The 18,425-nt window shown below is 38.5% G+C and overlaps 1 protein-coding gene across 3 annotated transcripts in view; it reads right to left on the reverse strand.

The window, feature by feature from the left end:
• FREM1 (FRAS1 related extracellular matrix 1) overlaps window positions 1–18,425 on the reverse strand; it is a 175,258-nt gene that overhangs the window by 74,441 nt on the left and 82,392 nt on the right. For all 3 annotated transcript variants that reach the window (XM_066257282.1, XM_066257278.1, XM_066257279.1), the window contains exons 14-19: window positions 18,047–18,255; window positions 14,400–14,493; window positions 10,360–10,612; window positions 5,105–5,299; window positions 3,551–3,736; window positions 2,070–2,266 (exon numbers count right to left, since the gene is read on the reverse strand). In XM_066257282.1, coding sequence (XP_066113379.1) covers window positions 2,070–2,266; window positions 3,551–3,736; window positions 5,105–5,299; window positions 10,360–10,612; window positions 14,400–14,493; window positions 18,047–18,255 — 1,134 coding nt within the window. The remainder of the gene's footprint in view (window positions 1–2,069; window positions 2,267–3,550; window positions 3,737–5,104; window positions 5,300–10,359; window positions 10,613–14,399; window positions 14,494–18,046; window positions 18,256–18,425) is intronic.

The raw sequence follows: 18,425 nt of genomic DNA on the forward strand, positions 1-18,425 counted from the left end.
AAAAGCCTGGTTACCTTCAGAGAAGAACAAGGGGAAATTCTCCTGTGGCCTAATTATGTCGGAAACCCCAGACCTAAACCCTAGCTAGATACAAGGCAATTGAGGTAGGTATAGAAGGAATGATTTGTAGATTTTTTTTTTCTGTCTCATAATTATAGAAGTGAGCCTCAGAGAAATCCATGTTCCAACTGCACAAGACATACATGAAGTGGCACTTAAATATCATTGTGGCTCTGCGGCTCTACTATACTAAGATTCAGTAGAAAACAAGTCAAGTGAAGACTTTTACATTTAGAATATGATAATTTTTAGTAAAAACTAAGGTAAGGTAATGGTTTCAAAATTGGCAATATTTGTTTAGGTCAATATAAAAAAAAAAGTGACAAATATAACAACAATGATCAAAATAGCACCTATTTACTGGGTCTACTGTGTGCCTGACCAAGTTGATTGTCATGGCTACCTCTAAGGAAGATGTGCTATACATTTTGCAGATTAGAAAACAGAGATATAGAGAATAACTTACTCTAAACCCTACAACTAGTAAACTGCAAATACCCAGGTTACTCTTATTCCAAAGTATAGCTCATATCATCTATTTAATCAGAATTGGTAATATGTATGTCTGGATTAAACCATCATATGTTGGTTTTTTGGGGGAGTTTTTTTTTTAAAAAGAAGTGTTTAAAAAGAAATCTATGCTGATATAAAAAATTTATCAGCCCTGGCCAGTTTGCTCAGTGGTAGAGTGTCAACCCAACGTATGGAAGTCATGGATTCAATTCCCAGTCAAGGGATACAGGAGAAGTAACCATCTGCTTCCCCACCCTTCCCCCTCTCCTTTCTCTTTCTATCTCTCTTTTCCCCTCCCTCAGCCATGTTCCAATTGGAGCAAGTGGGCCCCGGGCACTGAAGATGGTTCCATAGCCTCACCTCAGGCACTAAAATAGCTAGTTGCTGAGCAACAGAACAACGGCCCCAGATTGGCAGAGCAGCCCCTGATAGGGGGCTTGTGGAATGGATTCTGGTGAGGGTGCATTCAGGAGTCTTTCTTCCTCCTGGCTTCTCACTTAATAATAATAATTAAAAATTTTTTTTTCAACATATATAATTATTTTTATATATGTTGAAAATATGTTTAACATATATAATTAGTTTTTTAAGTAAAAAGGAGTAGGTATAATACAGTCCTTGATTTGTAATTAAAAATATACAGAAAAATGGCACATACACATAAGCATCACCGGCATGGGCACTGATGTTTCTGGTGGTATTGATTACAAAACTTCAGCTGATGGGAGTGACTACAGGGACAGCTGTTGAAAGGGAGAATCTCATATTTCACTGTACATGCTTATCAACATTGTAACTTGCTTAATAGCATGCCTTATTTAAAAGATAAGTGTTATCTGAGGGGTGATATTAAGGGTCATTCTACCTATATTATCTGAATTTCTAAATAAAACGAATAGATGTTACTATAAAATATTTTAAAATTGCATTAAAAATGGTCCAAGTTATATTATTTCATATATCTTTATAAACGGCTATATAAAAAGATGCCTGTAATCTGTGAGGTAAGTGCCCTTGCCATTATAGCATTGGTTAAGAGGGTAGGCTGTGGAATCAGACTATTTGGGTGCAAATTCTATGTGCCACTTACTTCTAAGCTCTGTAATCTTGGACCATTTAGCCAATCTCTTTATGCCTCATTTTTTTCAGTTACTTAATGGCAATAATAATACCATCATCCTATAGGCCTACTGTGAGGATTAAATACAAATGCATGAAAGGGGTTTGGAATAGTACTTACAATCGAGTATTTATGCTATAGATATGCAACTATAATTGCATCCATGCATTTGCTACATGTTAGCAATTATTATTATTGTTACCATCATTATTACTAGAATGATATTTTTCAAGTAATCGCATGCTAGGACATTTGTTACTGCCCCCCCCCTAATCCTCATCAACTTAATGCGTTAAGGTAACACCTGAACCAAGGTAAACTGACAGGATAAAAGAAAAATCAGAAAATGATGAGAAATAAAAAATTCTGATCTTACAGTAATATTCTGCACCACGAAGTCAGGAGCTTCATCATTTGTGGGATTGATTATAATGTAAAATGGCATCTCTGAGGAGCGGTGTTTCCCATCCGTGACATACACTGTGAACTGGTCAGCCGTCGGCTCCACCCTCAGGTGCCTGAACTGCACATAGTTAATATGCATAGATTTCATGTCTTTCCACTGAAACGAAGCTAAAGCACATGAAAATGAAGCAGGTGAATAAGAAAAGCATTTCTTTCCGAAGCTATTCTTAATCCTTCAACCAATATCCTATTTCTCAGCAAAGCAAGTAAGAGATCACAGCAGTGGACATAAGAATAAGCTGTCAAGGTCTGCTACAATGACTGTCAACTGTCAACATAGAGGCAGATATCCATACATCCTAAGGAAGGGTTACAATTTGCATGGAGAAAAGGAGGACAATAACTGCTAGCCAGGATGTATAGGGACTTCATGACCATTCTTCATATACCTGGGTCACTGAAATCTTCTCTTGATTAAAACCACTTCTTCTGAATGAGCAGTTCTTGTCATGCTGCATTCAGAAGGAGACCACCTCCCTGCCTTTACCAGAAACTAAAGAAGTCCCTTACCACCTCTGGCAGATGAAACACAGTCAAGTGTTTTCTAAGCCATGCACTGAGTTAAGAGTATGGGCTATGGAGACAACCTATCCTTTATGGGCTTACCTCTCTCTCCTGGGGCTTCAGTTTTCTTATTTATCTATTCATTTTCTCCAGATAGAAGGTTTAATAACATGTATTTTTTTTTAAATACCAAATAAAAGGATGTGTTAGGGAAAAAAATACAAAGCAAAACAAGGTCAATCATCTGCCTGTTTGAAGTCCATATCAAGCAACTAGTTGGACTGAGTGGCATTAGCTGACCTGCTATTAAATCTGTCTTAAATCAAAAGAGGAAAATGTTCTGTGTTGTGATTAAGTCACAGGAAAATTGTATAAACTTTAATGCAATTAATCTTTTCCTCCAGCTTAATGAGATATAATTGACATAACATTGTATAAGTTTAAGGTACTGATTTGATACATACCTATATTGCAAAAAGTTTACCACAATAAGATTAGTTAACACTTCATTCATCACCCGTAGTTACCATGTTATTGTTGTGGTGGTGAAAACATGAAAGCCAACTCTCAAAGGGACTTTCAAATATACAATGTTCTATTGTTGCTACAGTCCCGTGCTGTATCTTAGATACCCAGAAGTTATTTATTTTCATAATTATTCTCTTCGTAAATAAAATTTCCATTTATTTTGAAGTAAATGTGCATGCATGTGAAATTGCAAAGTTAAAAAGAAAAATAATAATGTTCAAAAGTATCAGCTATAATAATTCCTTAAATGTGCATGGTGCTTTGAACATTTCAGAAGTCCTTACACAGTCATTGAGTGTAATCTGGTCAGTAAGATCCATAAGCCTAAGCAAGTTATTGCTGGTCATGAAATTGACTTACCTATACTTACACCCATATTGCTTTTTTCAAAACCCGCAGAAGGGAGGGTGTTCTCAAGGAAGCCAAACTGGGGAGGAGACATCAAAACAAATTCCAAGTCATCCTTTGCAGTGTCTGGGTCAGTGGCTGACAAGTGGTTAATGGTGAGGGCTGCTGAGAAACCCTCATCTACTAAGAACCTGGTACCTGCATACAGATAATAACACAATTATGACTTAGTGTGAAATCTTCTAATCAGAATAGTGAGGACAAAGGGAGTAATTGAAATTCTAATTCAGAGAAGCCTCCCATATGCAAATATACCTCCATGGGAGATGTTCATTTCCTTTGGCATAATTCTCCTTACAGTGAAAATATTCAGGGGTAATGGGTGGAATTTAATTTGACTTATGGAATTATTTTTTTTTCTTGTACAAGCAAGCCAGACAATAATGGAGAGACAGCAGAAATACTAAATGCTCCAGCACAGCCCTTTAGTCATTCTCAAGGAACTCTGATTTCCCCTGTGGCTCTATAGAAGTGACAAATGAAAATAAGAATTGCCAAACTGTTTTAATGATAAGCCACTAAATGTAGTTTATGTACTCTTCAAGATCAGTTGTTACCTCTGTTTGTCAGAGCGTTAATTGCCTGCAAGCTATTATGAATTGCTCATAACTAACATTTTTTTCATGCCTTGGTGCTTAATTATTCTGCAGGGACAATGCTTTCTTTCCAGAACATTGCTTGGGAGATAGTTTGCAAATTTCAATAACATTCATACATATGCTTGTATTTTTTTTTCTGAGAGACAGAACATATACATAATGCCTATGTAGAGATGACTTTCTAAACAGCAAATAAGGTTAAATGTATATAAATAGTCTCTCAGGTATATTCATTCTGTTTTAATAGAAATTATTATGGATAAAATAAATTACTCTCTCCATAGCAGGCAAACAGTATTTCCCCATGTGAAATAAAACCAGAATATCTAAGGATTCTAATGCTGTTCTCATCCCAACACACACACACACACACACACACACACACACTCTAACTCACACACTCGCATTCTCTCTCCATACAAAATTATCAACATTTTTTAGTTGATTTTTATTGAGGTGACACTGATTAACACAATTATAGTTTTTCGTGCCCAATCCTACAACATATCTGTATACAGAACATATTGTGTGTCCACCCCCCAGTCAAGTCTTTGTCCATCATCATTTATCCCCCTTATACCTCTACTCTCCCCCCACACACACACACCAGCAATCACCACAATGCTGTCTGAGTCCAAGAGGCTCTTCTTTCTTTTTTTCCTCAATCCTTCCACCCTCCCACCCAAAACTGTCTAAATGTTTAAACAAGTAAATTCTTTTGCCCTATATTCTTTTAATGACTTGGGATTTTCCACAAATGTGTATTAAGACAATTATTGGACACAAATCTGTATGGTGGCTTCCTATTTTGACTATAAGTAAAGTGCATTATTTCACTGAACCATGGGTATGTGACTTGGTGAGATAATGGGACGATAACAGAAAAAAAAACCCAAAACATTGTCACCTATTGTAATTGATGGTGGTTGATTGTCCACCGGAAGTACTGTGATGTTGAGAGCATAAACTGGAAAGGACTCATGAAGAGGAACAGATGGATGAGGTCCATTGTAGCAACAGCCATTCACAAAAGGTCCTGCTTCTTCATCCGAAACCACTAACATAATGGTGTCATAACAAGGCACCAGGCCAATCTCACCACCTGGAAGATATAACTATAGCTGAAACCTGACGTTTTAAAAATATAGAACACCAAGATGAAACCTACTGAAACCTTTTCTACAAGCACAGAATGTCAAGAAAAGGAACTTAAGTGGCTAAAAAGCAAAATTCAATATATAACTATGAAATTAAATAGTCATGAAAATAATGCAAAAATGCTTGCCCATCTGTTGCCTTTAGTGAAACTCCTGCCAGACATCTATCACCATATGGAAGGGCAAGACAGCACTAACAAGGGTCTGACAGTTCACAAATGAACAAGCAAGAGGTACAAAACTAGACTAGTGATGGTTTCACTCTTCTTTCATAATTGTTTAGTGTTGGGACCACCTCAGGAAGAGCAGAAGAAGGTATCCTCATCCCTTTGATAACTATCTGCCCATTTGCACTAACCACCTTAAATGAACAACCATCAGCCACATAGTAGTTCCAAGAAATAAAAGAACATGGGTAAGTGAAATATAAAGATAATTCACATTTTTGTCATTTGTTTCAGTATTTTCCTCATTATATAATAGCCAAAATGTTAACAAAATAAGAATAGCACCTGAGAAAGAAGTGACGTTTGTTTTTTTATTCTTTAAAGCTGACACATAAGTTTCAAAACGCCCCCCCAACTTAGGCCGTGAGGGGAAGAAGGAGGATTAGATAGTTTATCAGCGAACAGCACAGTGTGCTCTTGGGTTACTAGCTACTGGCAGTGAGGTAGCAGTGTTCACTATCAAGGGGACAGAAAAGTTTGCCAGATGTGCTTTTGGTAATTCTCATGCATCACTTTGAAAGTGCCAAAAGGGAAGCAATTTTCTTTGAAGTTTTGATGAGAGTAGAGCACAAAAGATCAGAGATATCATCGCTTTTTCACAAGACACATTGGTCACATCTAGAATCTTGTGTTCGGCATTATTCTCCCTGTTTAAAAAGAAAAGAAAAGAAAAGAAAAGAAAAGAAAAGAAAAGAAAAGAAAAGAAAAGAAAAGAAAAGAAAAGAAAAGAAAAGAAAAGAAAAGAAATGAAAAATCCAGAAATGATATTATTGAGCAACCAAATGATTAAAGGATAAGAAACTTGTTTTAAGGAAAAATAGGGTTGAAGTTGAAAGAATTATAATTAAACAACTAGCCTTCAACCTTAGAAATGTAAATAAAATAAGAGGCCTGTCATCTATTCATATACCTAAAAAACAAATTGGCTTAAAGCATATTTATTCATCATTCACTCAACAAGTGTATATTTTATATTTAATTCCCACTATGTGACAATTAGTGTTCTGTGTGTTCCAGCACAAAAAAGCAGACATTTTGAAAAGGTCAAAAACCTACTCTATGTCAGGCACTGACACAGTCTAATAATAGAGAAAAAAATGCATTTGCTCAGAGTATCACTGATGTATGTATGTATGAAATGAAATGATATGAAATTGCCACTATTGAGCCTATTTTTACCTTTTAAACTGAAAAAATATATGTATCTCAGCCTGATTCTGTAAACAGTGCCTAGGGTAACAAGGATGAGAGTATTGGCTCACACTGGTATGGGGGCAGACACATTGGCCAGAAAATGTCAGAGAAGTTTTCCAGATAACCTTCCTGGCTTTATAGCGAGCATTACGTAAGGCAGAGAATTGGGAGCTCGGAGAGAGGACCTATAGGTAAAGGAATCAGGAAGAGAAATGGAAAAATTATTCCAGGAAGGGAAGACAGCTTTTTAAAAAAAGCTAATGTGGGACATTCAGTAACTGTAATTTCAATATTATGGAATCACAGGGCATGTTTATAGAAAGAGCTGGAAAGTAGCCTGAGCATTAAGCCACAAATAACTACAACTCAGGTGGGAGAATGCTTTACCTTAAAATGAAATATAGTCTAAGGACATGATTTATGCTTAAAACCCTTTTTAATTGAATTTACTGGGTGGCATTGGTTAATGAGATCACACAGGCTTTAGGTGCACTATGCCATAATCCATCATCGCTACACACTGCACCGCATGCTCGCCACCTCAGGTCCAGTCTCCTCCGTCACCAATGCCCCCCTTACCCTCTTCTACCTCCCCATACTCCTTCTCCTTTTGGTAATCACCGCACTGTTATCTATGAGTCTTTTTTTTCCCTTTGCTTGATCATTTTGTTTTTTTCACCTAGCCCCCAACCACTTCCCCTCTGATAGTTGTCAGTCTATTCTCTCTATCTATGAATCTATTTCTATTTTATTGGTTAGTTTATTTTGCCCATTAGATTCTATATATAAGTGAAATCATATGGTACTTGTCTTTCTCTGACTAGCTTATTTCACTTTAGCATAATACACTCTACTGGTCCATCTATGCTGTCCCAAAAGGCAAGTTGTTTTTGTTTTGTTTTGCTTTTTTACAGCTGAGTAGTATTCTGTTGTATAATATACCACAGCTTTTTTTATGCATTTATCTACTATTGGGCATTTGGGCTGCTTCCATATCTTGGCTATTGTAAATAATATTGCAAAGAACACAAGGTTGCATATATTTTTTAAAATTAGTGTTTTGGGTTTCTTTGGATGTATTCCCAGGGTGGAATTGCTGGGTCATAAGGCAGTTCCATTTTTCATTTTTGAAGCTAACTCCATACTGTTTTCCATAGTGGCTGCACCAATCTGCATTCCCACCAACAGTGCACAAGGGTTCCTTTTCTCCTCACCTTTCCAACACTTGTTTGTGGATTTGTAATGATAGCCCTTCTGACAGGTATGAGGTGGTATCTCACTGTGGTTTTAAGTTGCATTTCTCCAATTATTAGTGATGTTGAGCATCTTTCCATCAGTCTATTGGCCATGTGTATGTCCTTTTTGAAGAAGTGACTATTATTCTTCATGTTTTTGCAAATTTTTTAGTTATTTGGGGTTGGTTTTTTGTTTGTTGTTTTTTGGGGGGGTGTTAGGTTTTATGAGTTCCTTATAAATTTTGGATATTAAGCCCTTATCAGATGTATCAGTAAATGTGTTCTCCTATTCAGTGGATTGTCTTTTCTTCTTGTTGATAGTTTTCTTTGCCATATATACTTAAAACTCTTAATCGTACAAATCTCAGTACAGTGCTAAATAACTATTGAATACCATGTGAGTAATTGAGTGAACGCTATAAGAAAACGTAACAGTAAAAAACAGAAATCTTTTGAATATGGTATTTCTACTAACTAAACATAACATAGAAAAAATTTATTTGAAATAATTTGCCCCAATATCTTACTAAGTCTTATGGAAAAAAACTAGTTAACACTCTCTAACGTGGTTGTCACACTAGAAAAGATTTATAATTATGTATATCTGTTCTTTAGCACCTGGAAGAGAAGAATTATTCAACTCACCCTAATTTATCTATGCTGCACAAGCTGCCCAAGATGGTAAAATTATGTAACAAACAACAACCATTGGTCCTTGGATCCCTTTCTGCCTGTCTATTTAAGATCTACAGGGGAAATGAAATAAGAAGGACCTACTTAGGTACTTCTTTTTTTTATTATTCATTTTAGAGAGGAGAGGGAGAGACAGAGAGAGAGAGAGAGAGAGAGAGAGAGAGGAAAGAGAGAGAGAGAAGGGGGGAGGAGCTGGAAGCATCAACTCCCATATGTGCCTTGACCAGGCAAGCCCACGAACAGGCGACCTCAGCATTTCCAGGTCGACACTTTATCCACTGCGCCACCACAGGTCAGGCCCTACTTGGGTACTTCTGAGAGACAGTGAAAGATCTCAAGCACATGGATAATGCTCCCCAGGACAAGGAAATAACTGAATAAGTCTTACCTAAGTCTAGACACAGATACAAAGATAAGAAGATACTACTTAAATAAAAAAGATGTCAGGGAGTGATTAAAATGAGCCATACTAACTGGTGTCCAAATTAATCATTGTTTGCCAAAGTACATATAAAAATATTTCCAAATGTTTTCCTCCCATTTCTAAGTTAATTCTTAGCTATCCCAATCCTACTACCTTGAGTTCCCTTTCCCACCTTCAGTGCATGCATTTTTTTCTATAAATCTCTTCAAATAAGAAATTGATTTGAATTCTGATACCTCTTATTTCCACTACCACTCACTCGGCCTACAGAGCCAATCATACTCCCTCCACAGAAGTTATAGGTTAGAGAGGCATATAGATCAGTAAACATGAAATTGTAATAAAGTACAATAAAAGGTAGTTAGGAAAAGTATATAGTGTCATTACTGAGGAACTGCCCCCAATCTAGATTCAGAAGATGTATAAGGAGTGGTGATGTGTAGATGTATACACTGTCCCTTTAGCATGAGAATTGGTTTGTCAGTCCATTTAATGAAAAGTCCTTCACAACTAGGTCTGGATTATACTCCTGTGCAGCCCACAGTGCCTAGTACTGTGCCTTGCAGGTATCAGATAGTGAATTAATATTTTACTTATTTGAATACTTCACAAGGGGAACACATCCCACCTGGGTAACAACATAATGTAATGCCAGAATGTAAGCACAATGCTAATAAACAAGCATTGACTGAATCTCCAATCTGTATCCACCATTGTTGTGTGCGGTAGACAAGTTACTCAAAGCCTAAGACATCATCTTTGCTTTTCAGAAATTTAAAAGGCAGGCTGGTTATTTCTTAGGAGCTAGACAGTGATCAGTAAACTTTTAAAAATTAATAATTATTTTAGGCAGTTTACTTCAGTTAACTGCTGAAATGTTATGATTTATGAACCCAGAAGCTATTATGGTTAAATAAAGTCATTGTGCAACTGACCAAAATGGGGCGATAACCTCAGAATGAACTGAAGGTCTATGTCCAAGCAGCATAAACAGAGCAATGATAACACTTGCTCTTTCTCTACTCTGAAATTCATTCTATTTTACTGAGATCAGAAATACTTCTAAGTATAGGGAACCTACTTGAAAAATGGGATACAGGTTGCTGTTGCTTCTCCTTTAATGGAACCAAGCATAGACTGTTAGATTGGAGCCCATTGTAAAGAGTGGGGTTAAAACTCTGTTGTGCTCCTTATATTCCCTCACTCAAACTAGTCACAATGCTGTCACTTACCTGTGTGTTTGTATGTCACAGCCCCTGAGATAACATCTCCCTGAGAGAACCGACCCACGGTGACTCCAGCTTTCCTCACCAGCCCATGCTGAGGTTCTTGAGAAATCATAAACATCAGTTTCAAGTCATCACTGTCCGCATCAGTAGCAAAAATGTATTCAGAGGTGATGGCCACCTCACCACCCTCTGAGCAATGCATTCGGGGGTTGAGGTCAGGCTTTAGGATTGGTAGCTCATCATTTATAGGGAATACCTAAGTAGGAAAAAAAAAATGCATGTGTTCAAGGGGAAAAAATGCAATGACAAATTGCCCAACTGGTCACCCATAGCTCATAGTTGGAATGACAGGCATTTTCAATCTTCCAGACACATAAAACAATAGCCATGGAATTTGGCCAAGTTGTTTGTATCTTTTAAATGTCCCCTTATGAACCATCTTGCAAGAAATGACCCATATGAGAAACATTTTAGGTAGGAATTGGAGAGTACAGTTATGTTTTGGGACTCAAATTTCCCATTTGTATCTAGGCAGACAAAATATAAATGTAATATAAAGCATCCTTCACCAAAAGCCCCTATCCTCCTTCATTAAATTCACACATATTCTAGAGGAAAGCTGGTCCTTGTTGTCTGATGCATTTACATTCACCACATCAAAGTTATTTATATTTCAAATTACTTGGTGATTACAAAGCTTTCTTCTACCCTCAACTTCCTGCCACCCAGGAAGTTTCTTTGGACTTACAATGAGCAGCAGCTGCATTTCAAACATCTTGAGTTAAATCTAAAACTCCATAACTATCAAATCAATGCCAGGTTTCAACTTGACATAACATTTTTCTTTCACTGTCATGAAAATAAAGGTCAAGTAGAAGGGAAAGAAAAGCAGCAACATGGCTCACACTGACTCTTGGAATTTAAAAAGATGATGGAAAGATTTAAAAATGTATGGGAATGAAGGACATTCCCCCTCTGAGTTCACAATAGCATTTTGGTGTATGCTACAAGCTTATTTTTCAAGTCCAGTCTCCCCCATGCTTCAGCCAATAGGATCTGTTAAAATTTGGCTTCTATCAAGTCAGTGCCCTGTGGGGAACCTTCAATGGCTTCCCAGTACTTCTGCTAGGATGTCTTTGGCCTTGTTTCATGCTATGGGGTGTCTTTGCTGACCCATCCCATTTTTACCCCCAAACACTGCATTCCTCACACACACCATGGCCTGGTACGCTCTGCTCCCGGCCCTTTGCTTGGCTACCCCCTCCCCCCCAGGTTACATGTGGATTCCACAGGGAAAACTCCCTTGACACCTCTGACCCATTTAAGAAATTCTACTATTTACTCTCTTTTAGAACCCCATTTATTTGTGGGACACATACTGATTTTATTTAATTAACTATTTCAATGATAATCCATTCATGCCTGCCTTTATCCCTTGCCTGTAAGCTTTATTTGTCTTGCTCACCATCATAACCCAAGCATCTAGCATAGGACCTGGAACATAGGTAACACTAATTAAATATTATGGAATAAATTAATATAAACATATATATGCCCTGCTATTTAAACAGTTTTAAACTCTACAATAAATATACATAAAATTATGTTGACACACTGCTTAAATAGATAGAGACAGAGGGTTATAGAAACCCAGGCTTATTTATTTAATCAAAGATAAAAAATATATATACAATAATCTATTTTCTATTGGCATATTAGGAAACAATATCTTTATTCAAGTTCTCTGAATAGATTCATTTAAAACCCTCCTTATTATTGTTCTTCACTCGATCAGTGAATCCCACCAATATATTCATGATCACCATCTTGTAGCAGTTCACAAAATAGCCTCAGCTTCAAATGAATAATAAAAGCCAAAGGCAACAAAATTAAAACATTCCTCCTAGATAAAAAACAATCACACATAATTGTCCAAAAATGGCTTGTACCTCTCATTGGCTTTCAAAGGTCATACTGCTTTGTCTAAAAAGGAACAAACACGGCCCTGGCCGGTGGCTCAGTGGATTGAGCAATGGCCCAACATACGGACATCCTGGGTTTGATTTCCAGTCAGGGCACATAGAAGAAGTGGCCATCAGCTTCTCCTCCTCTTACTTCTCCCCCTTCTCTCCCTCTTTCCCACCCACAGCCAGCAGCTCAATTGGTTCAAGTGTCGGCCCCAGGTGGTAAGGATAGCACCATTGGAGTGCATCAGCCTCAGGCACTATAAATAGCTTGGTACTCGAGCATTGGCCTTAAATTGGGTTGTCAGGTGGATCCTGGTTGGTGCGCATGCAGGAGTATGCCTCACTATCTCCCCTCCTCTCACCCAAAAAGTAGTAATTTTTTTTAAAAGAAACAAACACATTCTTTTTTCTGAATGCACTACTGATTGTTATTAATAAGAAGATGGTCATTGATAGAAGATAGGTAGGCTTAGTTATTTTTCCCCCTAAGACTTGCTTTTCAGGAAAAAATGTAACCAGGAAAGCTTCTTTCTAGATAAAAGTCTGCCAATGAATTATTGAAGCTGAAATAACATACTGCTCTTATCTAGACCTCAGGTTGTCATGAGGATGAAGTGGGGAAATGGAAGGAAAGGGCTCTGCGCTGTGACTGCCACGGGTAAGCACTCAGACAGTGCTATAAGCATGATCATTATCACCTGGTAACTTACCACTGTGGCAGTGGTGAGGAGGAAGGAGCACTGGCCTATGCACCAGAAACTGTAGTTGCCAGCCCAGGGCTACACAACCAAGACAAGGACTTGGGGCAAGTCAGTGAACCTTCTTGAGCCCACATTCCTTTCACTATAAAATGGGGATAATTCCTCCCCTGTCTACTTCTTAAAACACTAGATGGAGGCCCTGGCCGGTTGGCTCAGCGGTAGAGCGTCGGCCTGGCATATGGGGGACCCGGGTTCGATTCCTGGCCAGGGCACACAGGAGAAGCGCCCATTTGCTTCTCCACTCCCCCCTCCTTCCTCTCTGTCTCTCTCTTCCCCTCCCGCAGCCAAGGCTCCATTGGAGCAAAGATGGCCCGGGCACTGGGGATGGCTCCTTGACCTCTGCCCTAGGCGCTAGAGTGGCTCTGGTCGCGACAGAGTGACACCCCGGAGGGGCAGAGCATTGCCCTCTGGTGGGCAGAGTGTCGCCCCTGGTGGGCGTGCCGGGTGGATCCCGGTCGGGCACATGCAGGAGTCTGTCTGACTGTCTCTCCCCATTTCCAGCTTCAGAAAAATACAAAAAAACAAACAAACAAACAAACAAAAAAAACACTAGATGGATGTGATATTTTTTAATTAATTATTAACTGTAAAATATCTTACAAACATGTTATTATTATCACAAATAATAATTTCATATCACAAAGATCTGACAAAATACAAACAGAAATAGAATTTAGCACAGTAAGAATAATTAGTGGCTCTTCCAGCAGCATGATGAGTCTTTCTGAAGACCTTCCTTTGTCACTAACTATAAATGCCCGCAAATCCTATCAGTTATGCTTATGGACTTGGGTGGTCACTCAACAGCAAAACTTGGGGGTTCCCTTCAAGCCTTTGGACATGTACTCAACCTTTATGTGCAAATTTTTCTTCATTCGTCAAAAGGGAAAATAACACATTTCAAACACACATTAGGCCAATTCACAAAGGGACACCACACAAAAACAGAGAGAGCTTCTTCCACACCACAGAGAAAACCCTAGGGATACTCATCCAACCTGCCTGGCTATAGGTTGAGTGGTATATAGCTCAAAAATATAGGAAATCATGTATACATAAACCCAGATGCTTTCAAAGTTTTGTACATGAATCTGTGGTCAGAGCAGTTCTATCTTTAAATGGATTGGAGAGAGGAGCAGTGTGCCCGTTTCACCAGTACAACTTCGCTCACTCTTGCCAGTCCTGAGAGTCAAAGATGTAAGCAGGCATCTCTTCTTTGGAGTCTGTGTGTTTTTAATTCTATTAGGGAATCTGAGAGGCTCTCAAACCAGATGCTCTATTTCTGTATGAACCAGGGAGAAAACTTTCTACTCACCTCAACGTGTAGAATAAATTCTACTGAATTGGTGCCATCTGTGACCTCCAAGAGTATGTCATCCTGAAGTATCTCAGATCCATCATGCTGATACCTGTGGGGATGACATTTGTCACTAACCTCTCAAGGCCACTATGAGAGTACACAAATGCCTGACACAAGAGCTCTTCCATAGCTTTGGCCATATGTTCAATAAATAAATATTTAAAGATGCAGCATATTTATGAAGTCACATATTTAACTACTTAAGTATCCTTGAATATAAAATTGCTCCACCCTGGAAAAATGTGTTGTATGCATCCATAATTTCTCCCCAAATCAAAAAGCAACCCTCTAGCTTGCCACGATGACAATGGAAACCTGTTTGTGCAGCTCTGTGTTCTTACAGAAAACACTGGCTGGTGCGCGGGAGACTGAGGCTGAGCAGTGGACAGGTGAAGGCGGGCACTGTGTGTGGGGACCTCCCTCCTCACCCACTTTCAAGGCTAATCTTTCTGCCTGGACTCTGGATCTGTTCAGCTCTTCTCTGAAACTTACCTATGAGTTATTTATTGTCTCTCTCCTGCCATTTTCCCTTTTCTGTTTACTAGTTTTCTTCCTCTCAAGCTATAAAAATTTCAGACTTAAAAAATATTCTTTCTTGGTCTAGCCTTGGCTTCATTTTCTTTTAATTCTCAATTGAGTTTCTTAAAGAAATGATCTAATCCTAGACTTGTATTTACTCCAGCCCACTATAGTAAGACACAGTAAGTCCTAAACAGCTATTGCATTGTGCCACATGTTCAGTTTTCAATGATCTGTTTAAGATACTTAGAAAAGGAAATAAGACTTAAGAAATTAAATTAGAAGTTCCATTAGAAGCCAATAACAAAGTACCACACATTGTATGATACTATGTATATGAAATGCCCAGAATGGGAAAATCTACAGATATAGAAAGTAGGTTAGTGGTTGTGTAGGGCTGGAAGAGAAAGAAGGATGGGGCAGGTAACAGATAAAGGGTACAGAACTATTTTCAGGGGGTAATAAAAACATTTCAAAATTACTTATAGTAAGAGTTGCCCAAATCTATGATTATATGAAAAGCCACTAATTTGTATAGTTTAAATGAGTAAATTGTGTATGCATGACATGTAAATTATATCTCAATAAAGTTGGTTAAAAAAATAAACAGAAAAAAAGTTGCATTAAAAATAGTATACTAGGGGCCCTGGCCGGTTGGCTCAGCGATAGAACGTTGGCCTGGCGTGCAGGGGACCTGGGTTCGATTCCCGGCCAGGGCACATAGGAGAAGCTTCTCCACCCCCCCCCTCCCTCCTCTCTGTCTCTCTCTTCCCCTCCTGCAGCCAAGGCTCCATTGGAGCAAAGATGGCCCGGGCACTGGGGATGGCTCCTTGGCCTCTGCCCCACGCACTGGAGTGGCTCTGGTCGCGGCAGAGCATCGCCCCCTGGTGGGCGTGCAGGGTGGATCCCGGTCGGGCGCATGTGGGAGTCTGTCTGACTGTCTCTCCCCGTTTCCAGCTTCAGAAAAATACAAAAAAAAAAAAAATAGTATACGAGGCCCTGGCCAGTTGGCTCAGCAGTAGAGCGTCAGCCCGGAGTATGGAAGTCCTGGGTTTGATTCCCTTCCAGAGAACAGAGGAGAAGCACCCATCTGCTTCTCTACCCTTCCCTTTCTCCTTTCTCTCTCTCTCTCTCTCCGCCTCCCACAGCCGAGGCTGCATTGGAGCAAAGCTGGCCCTGATGCTGAGGATGGCTCCATGGCCTCCACCTTAGGCACTAGAATATCTCTGGCCACAGCAGAGCATCACCCCCTGGTGGTCATGTTGGGTGGATCCCGGTTGGATGCATGCAGGAGTCTGACTGCTTCCCTGCTTCTAACTTCAGAAAAAAAAAAAAAAAAAAATTGTGTACTAGCCCTGGCTGGATAGCTCAGTTGACTAGAGCATCATCCCAAAGCACAGAGGTTGCTAGTTCAATCCTTGGTCAGGGCACATACAAGAGTAGATTGAGGTTCCTGTCTCTCTTTCCTTCTCTCCCTTCCCCCCTCTCTCTCTAAAATCAATATAATAAACATTAAAAATAAACAAATAAAAATAGTATAGTATATTGAATATATACATAACACTTACATATGAAAAATTCCAAGGCTAAATAAAAGTATTTTACTCAGGACTATTCTCCCCGTACTCTGGCTAGGGACGCAGGCTTGGGATTCTACTCCAACAATGGAGAAGGTCTGCCTCCCAGCCCCAGTATTCCTCTCACAAGCTGCTTCCTATACTTTATTTCATCACACTCCCTGATATTTTCATCAAAATTAGATTGATATGAGAGAATGTGCTAATGCTATCTTACCACACTAAACTTATAAAAAGGCCAAGTGGGTCTAGGAGTACACATCCAAAAGCATTGTTGTGGAGTCAAACAGAACTTATTTTAAAACCAGAATCCTCCAATATTAGCTAAATAACCTCAACCTCTTTGTATCTTAGTTTCAACTATATATAATATGAGAATACAACCATCTACCTTGTCAGGTTTACCTGATGTGAAGATTAAATTTAAAAATATAATTATAAGTCTCAAAAAGAATGCTTCAACTACCCATGCTGGCAAATATTGGTGCTTTATTTTTCTATCCATAATTCATATCCTAGTAAGAATTACTTAAACAGCTCTCTAACATATAGTTAAAAGCTGAGATCTCAAAAGAGAAGAAAAGGAAATTTTAATGAGAAGAATAGTGAAAAGAGACAACATATTGAAGACTGTAAATAAACAATGTAACTAAAGTGTCACATCAAAAAGATCTCCTGTGTACAAATCCTAGTTCCTAGTCAATTTTCAAGTTTGAAACTAAGCATTGGCTGTCTAATACCCTCTACTATACTTGATCAGAAAGGCCAAAATTCCTATCTATAATTTGAACTTGTGAGAAATTAACCAGTATGTTGTTCTACCCCACCATTGCTTTTAAACAGCTTGCATTGCTTTAGAGAGAAGGCATTTTTTTTACTAGATTTTGTAGAAAAGTTGCTTAAGAACCATGAAAGACTAGGTTCAAGATAAGAAAAAATACTGTAGGACCATGACACAGAGATTGTTCTATCCCTGACTGTCAAAAGTCCTATTCCACATCCTATCTATCCAGCCTGCCCTATTTTTTTGCCTGCAAAGCCCCTTCCCAGTAGAATATAATAAAATATACACTAAAGACATTGATCAACAGACTTCTATCCCAGGGTTTTCAGGTTTATGAAATTAGCTTTTCTTAATGCCAAGTTCAATTACACAGATTAGCCTTACAGATGATTTCAGTCTATATTCATTTAGTTTGATTGTTATCTTTTGTGATATATGCAGTTTCAGCAAATTTAAAATTCATGGTAATGAATTTTTGCTGTTTAAATATCCATAAAGTCATTCCCATTGGTGCAGCAAGCCAGAGGGAAAGAAAATATCTGGAGGAAATTTAAAACTTTGTCATTTCTAATTTTCAACTGACCCTCGAAAGTATTAAGTGTCATGTTAGTATTTCTGCATGAATTGGACAAATTTCTTTCTTTTACTCTGCCTCACAAATGACCCAGATGGGATCCAAAGCATGTAAAGAGAAAAAAAAAAAAAACAGGAAATATTCTAACCTAACTTTTAAGGCATAGAGGTCTCCCCAAGAAAATGTGCCCCCCGTGCTTAGAGGAAGGCCATTCAGCTCCACCCTGCCATGCTGAGGCAGTGTCCGCAAGGAAAGGCAGATACTGTCCAGTTTGGTATCCACGTCGGAAACCAGAACGTGCTTTGTGCTGATAAAGCCGTTACCTCCCTCAGCCACTCTCAGAGGGTTGGTGAATATCTAGAAGGAAGGAAAAAAAAACAGTTAAAGCCTTGTTCTATGAAGTATCCCAGAAGAAAGAGCTCATTAAATCATAAAAGTATTCCAGTACCAAAGTCACATGTTCAATAATTTTTCAAAAACATTATTTATGGTGAAAGGAACAAATTTATAACCAAACAGCTCAGCTG

This window comes from Saccopteryx bilineata, chromosome 2, assembly GCF_036850765.1.
Source record: "Saccopteryx bilineata isolate mSacBil1 chromosome 2, mSacBil1_pri_phased_curated, whole genome shotgun sequence".
Lineage (NCBI taxonomy): Eukaryota > Metazoa > Chordata > Mammalia > Chiroptera > Emballonuridae > Saccopteryx > Saccopteryx bilineata.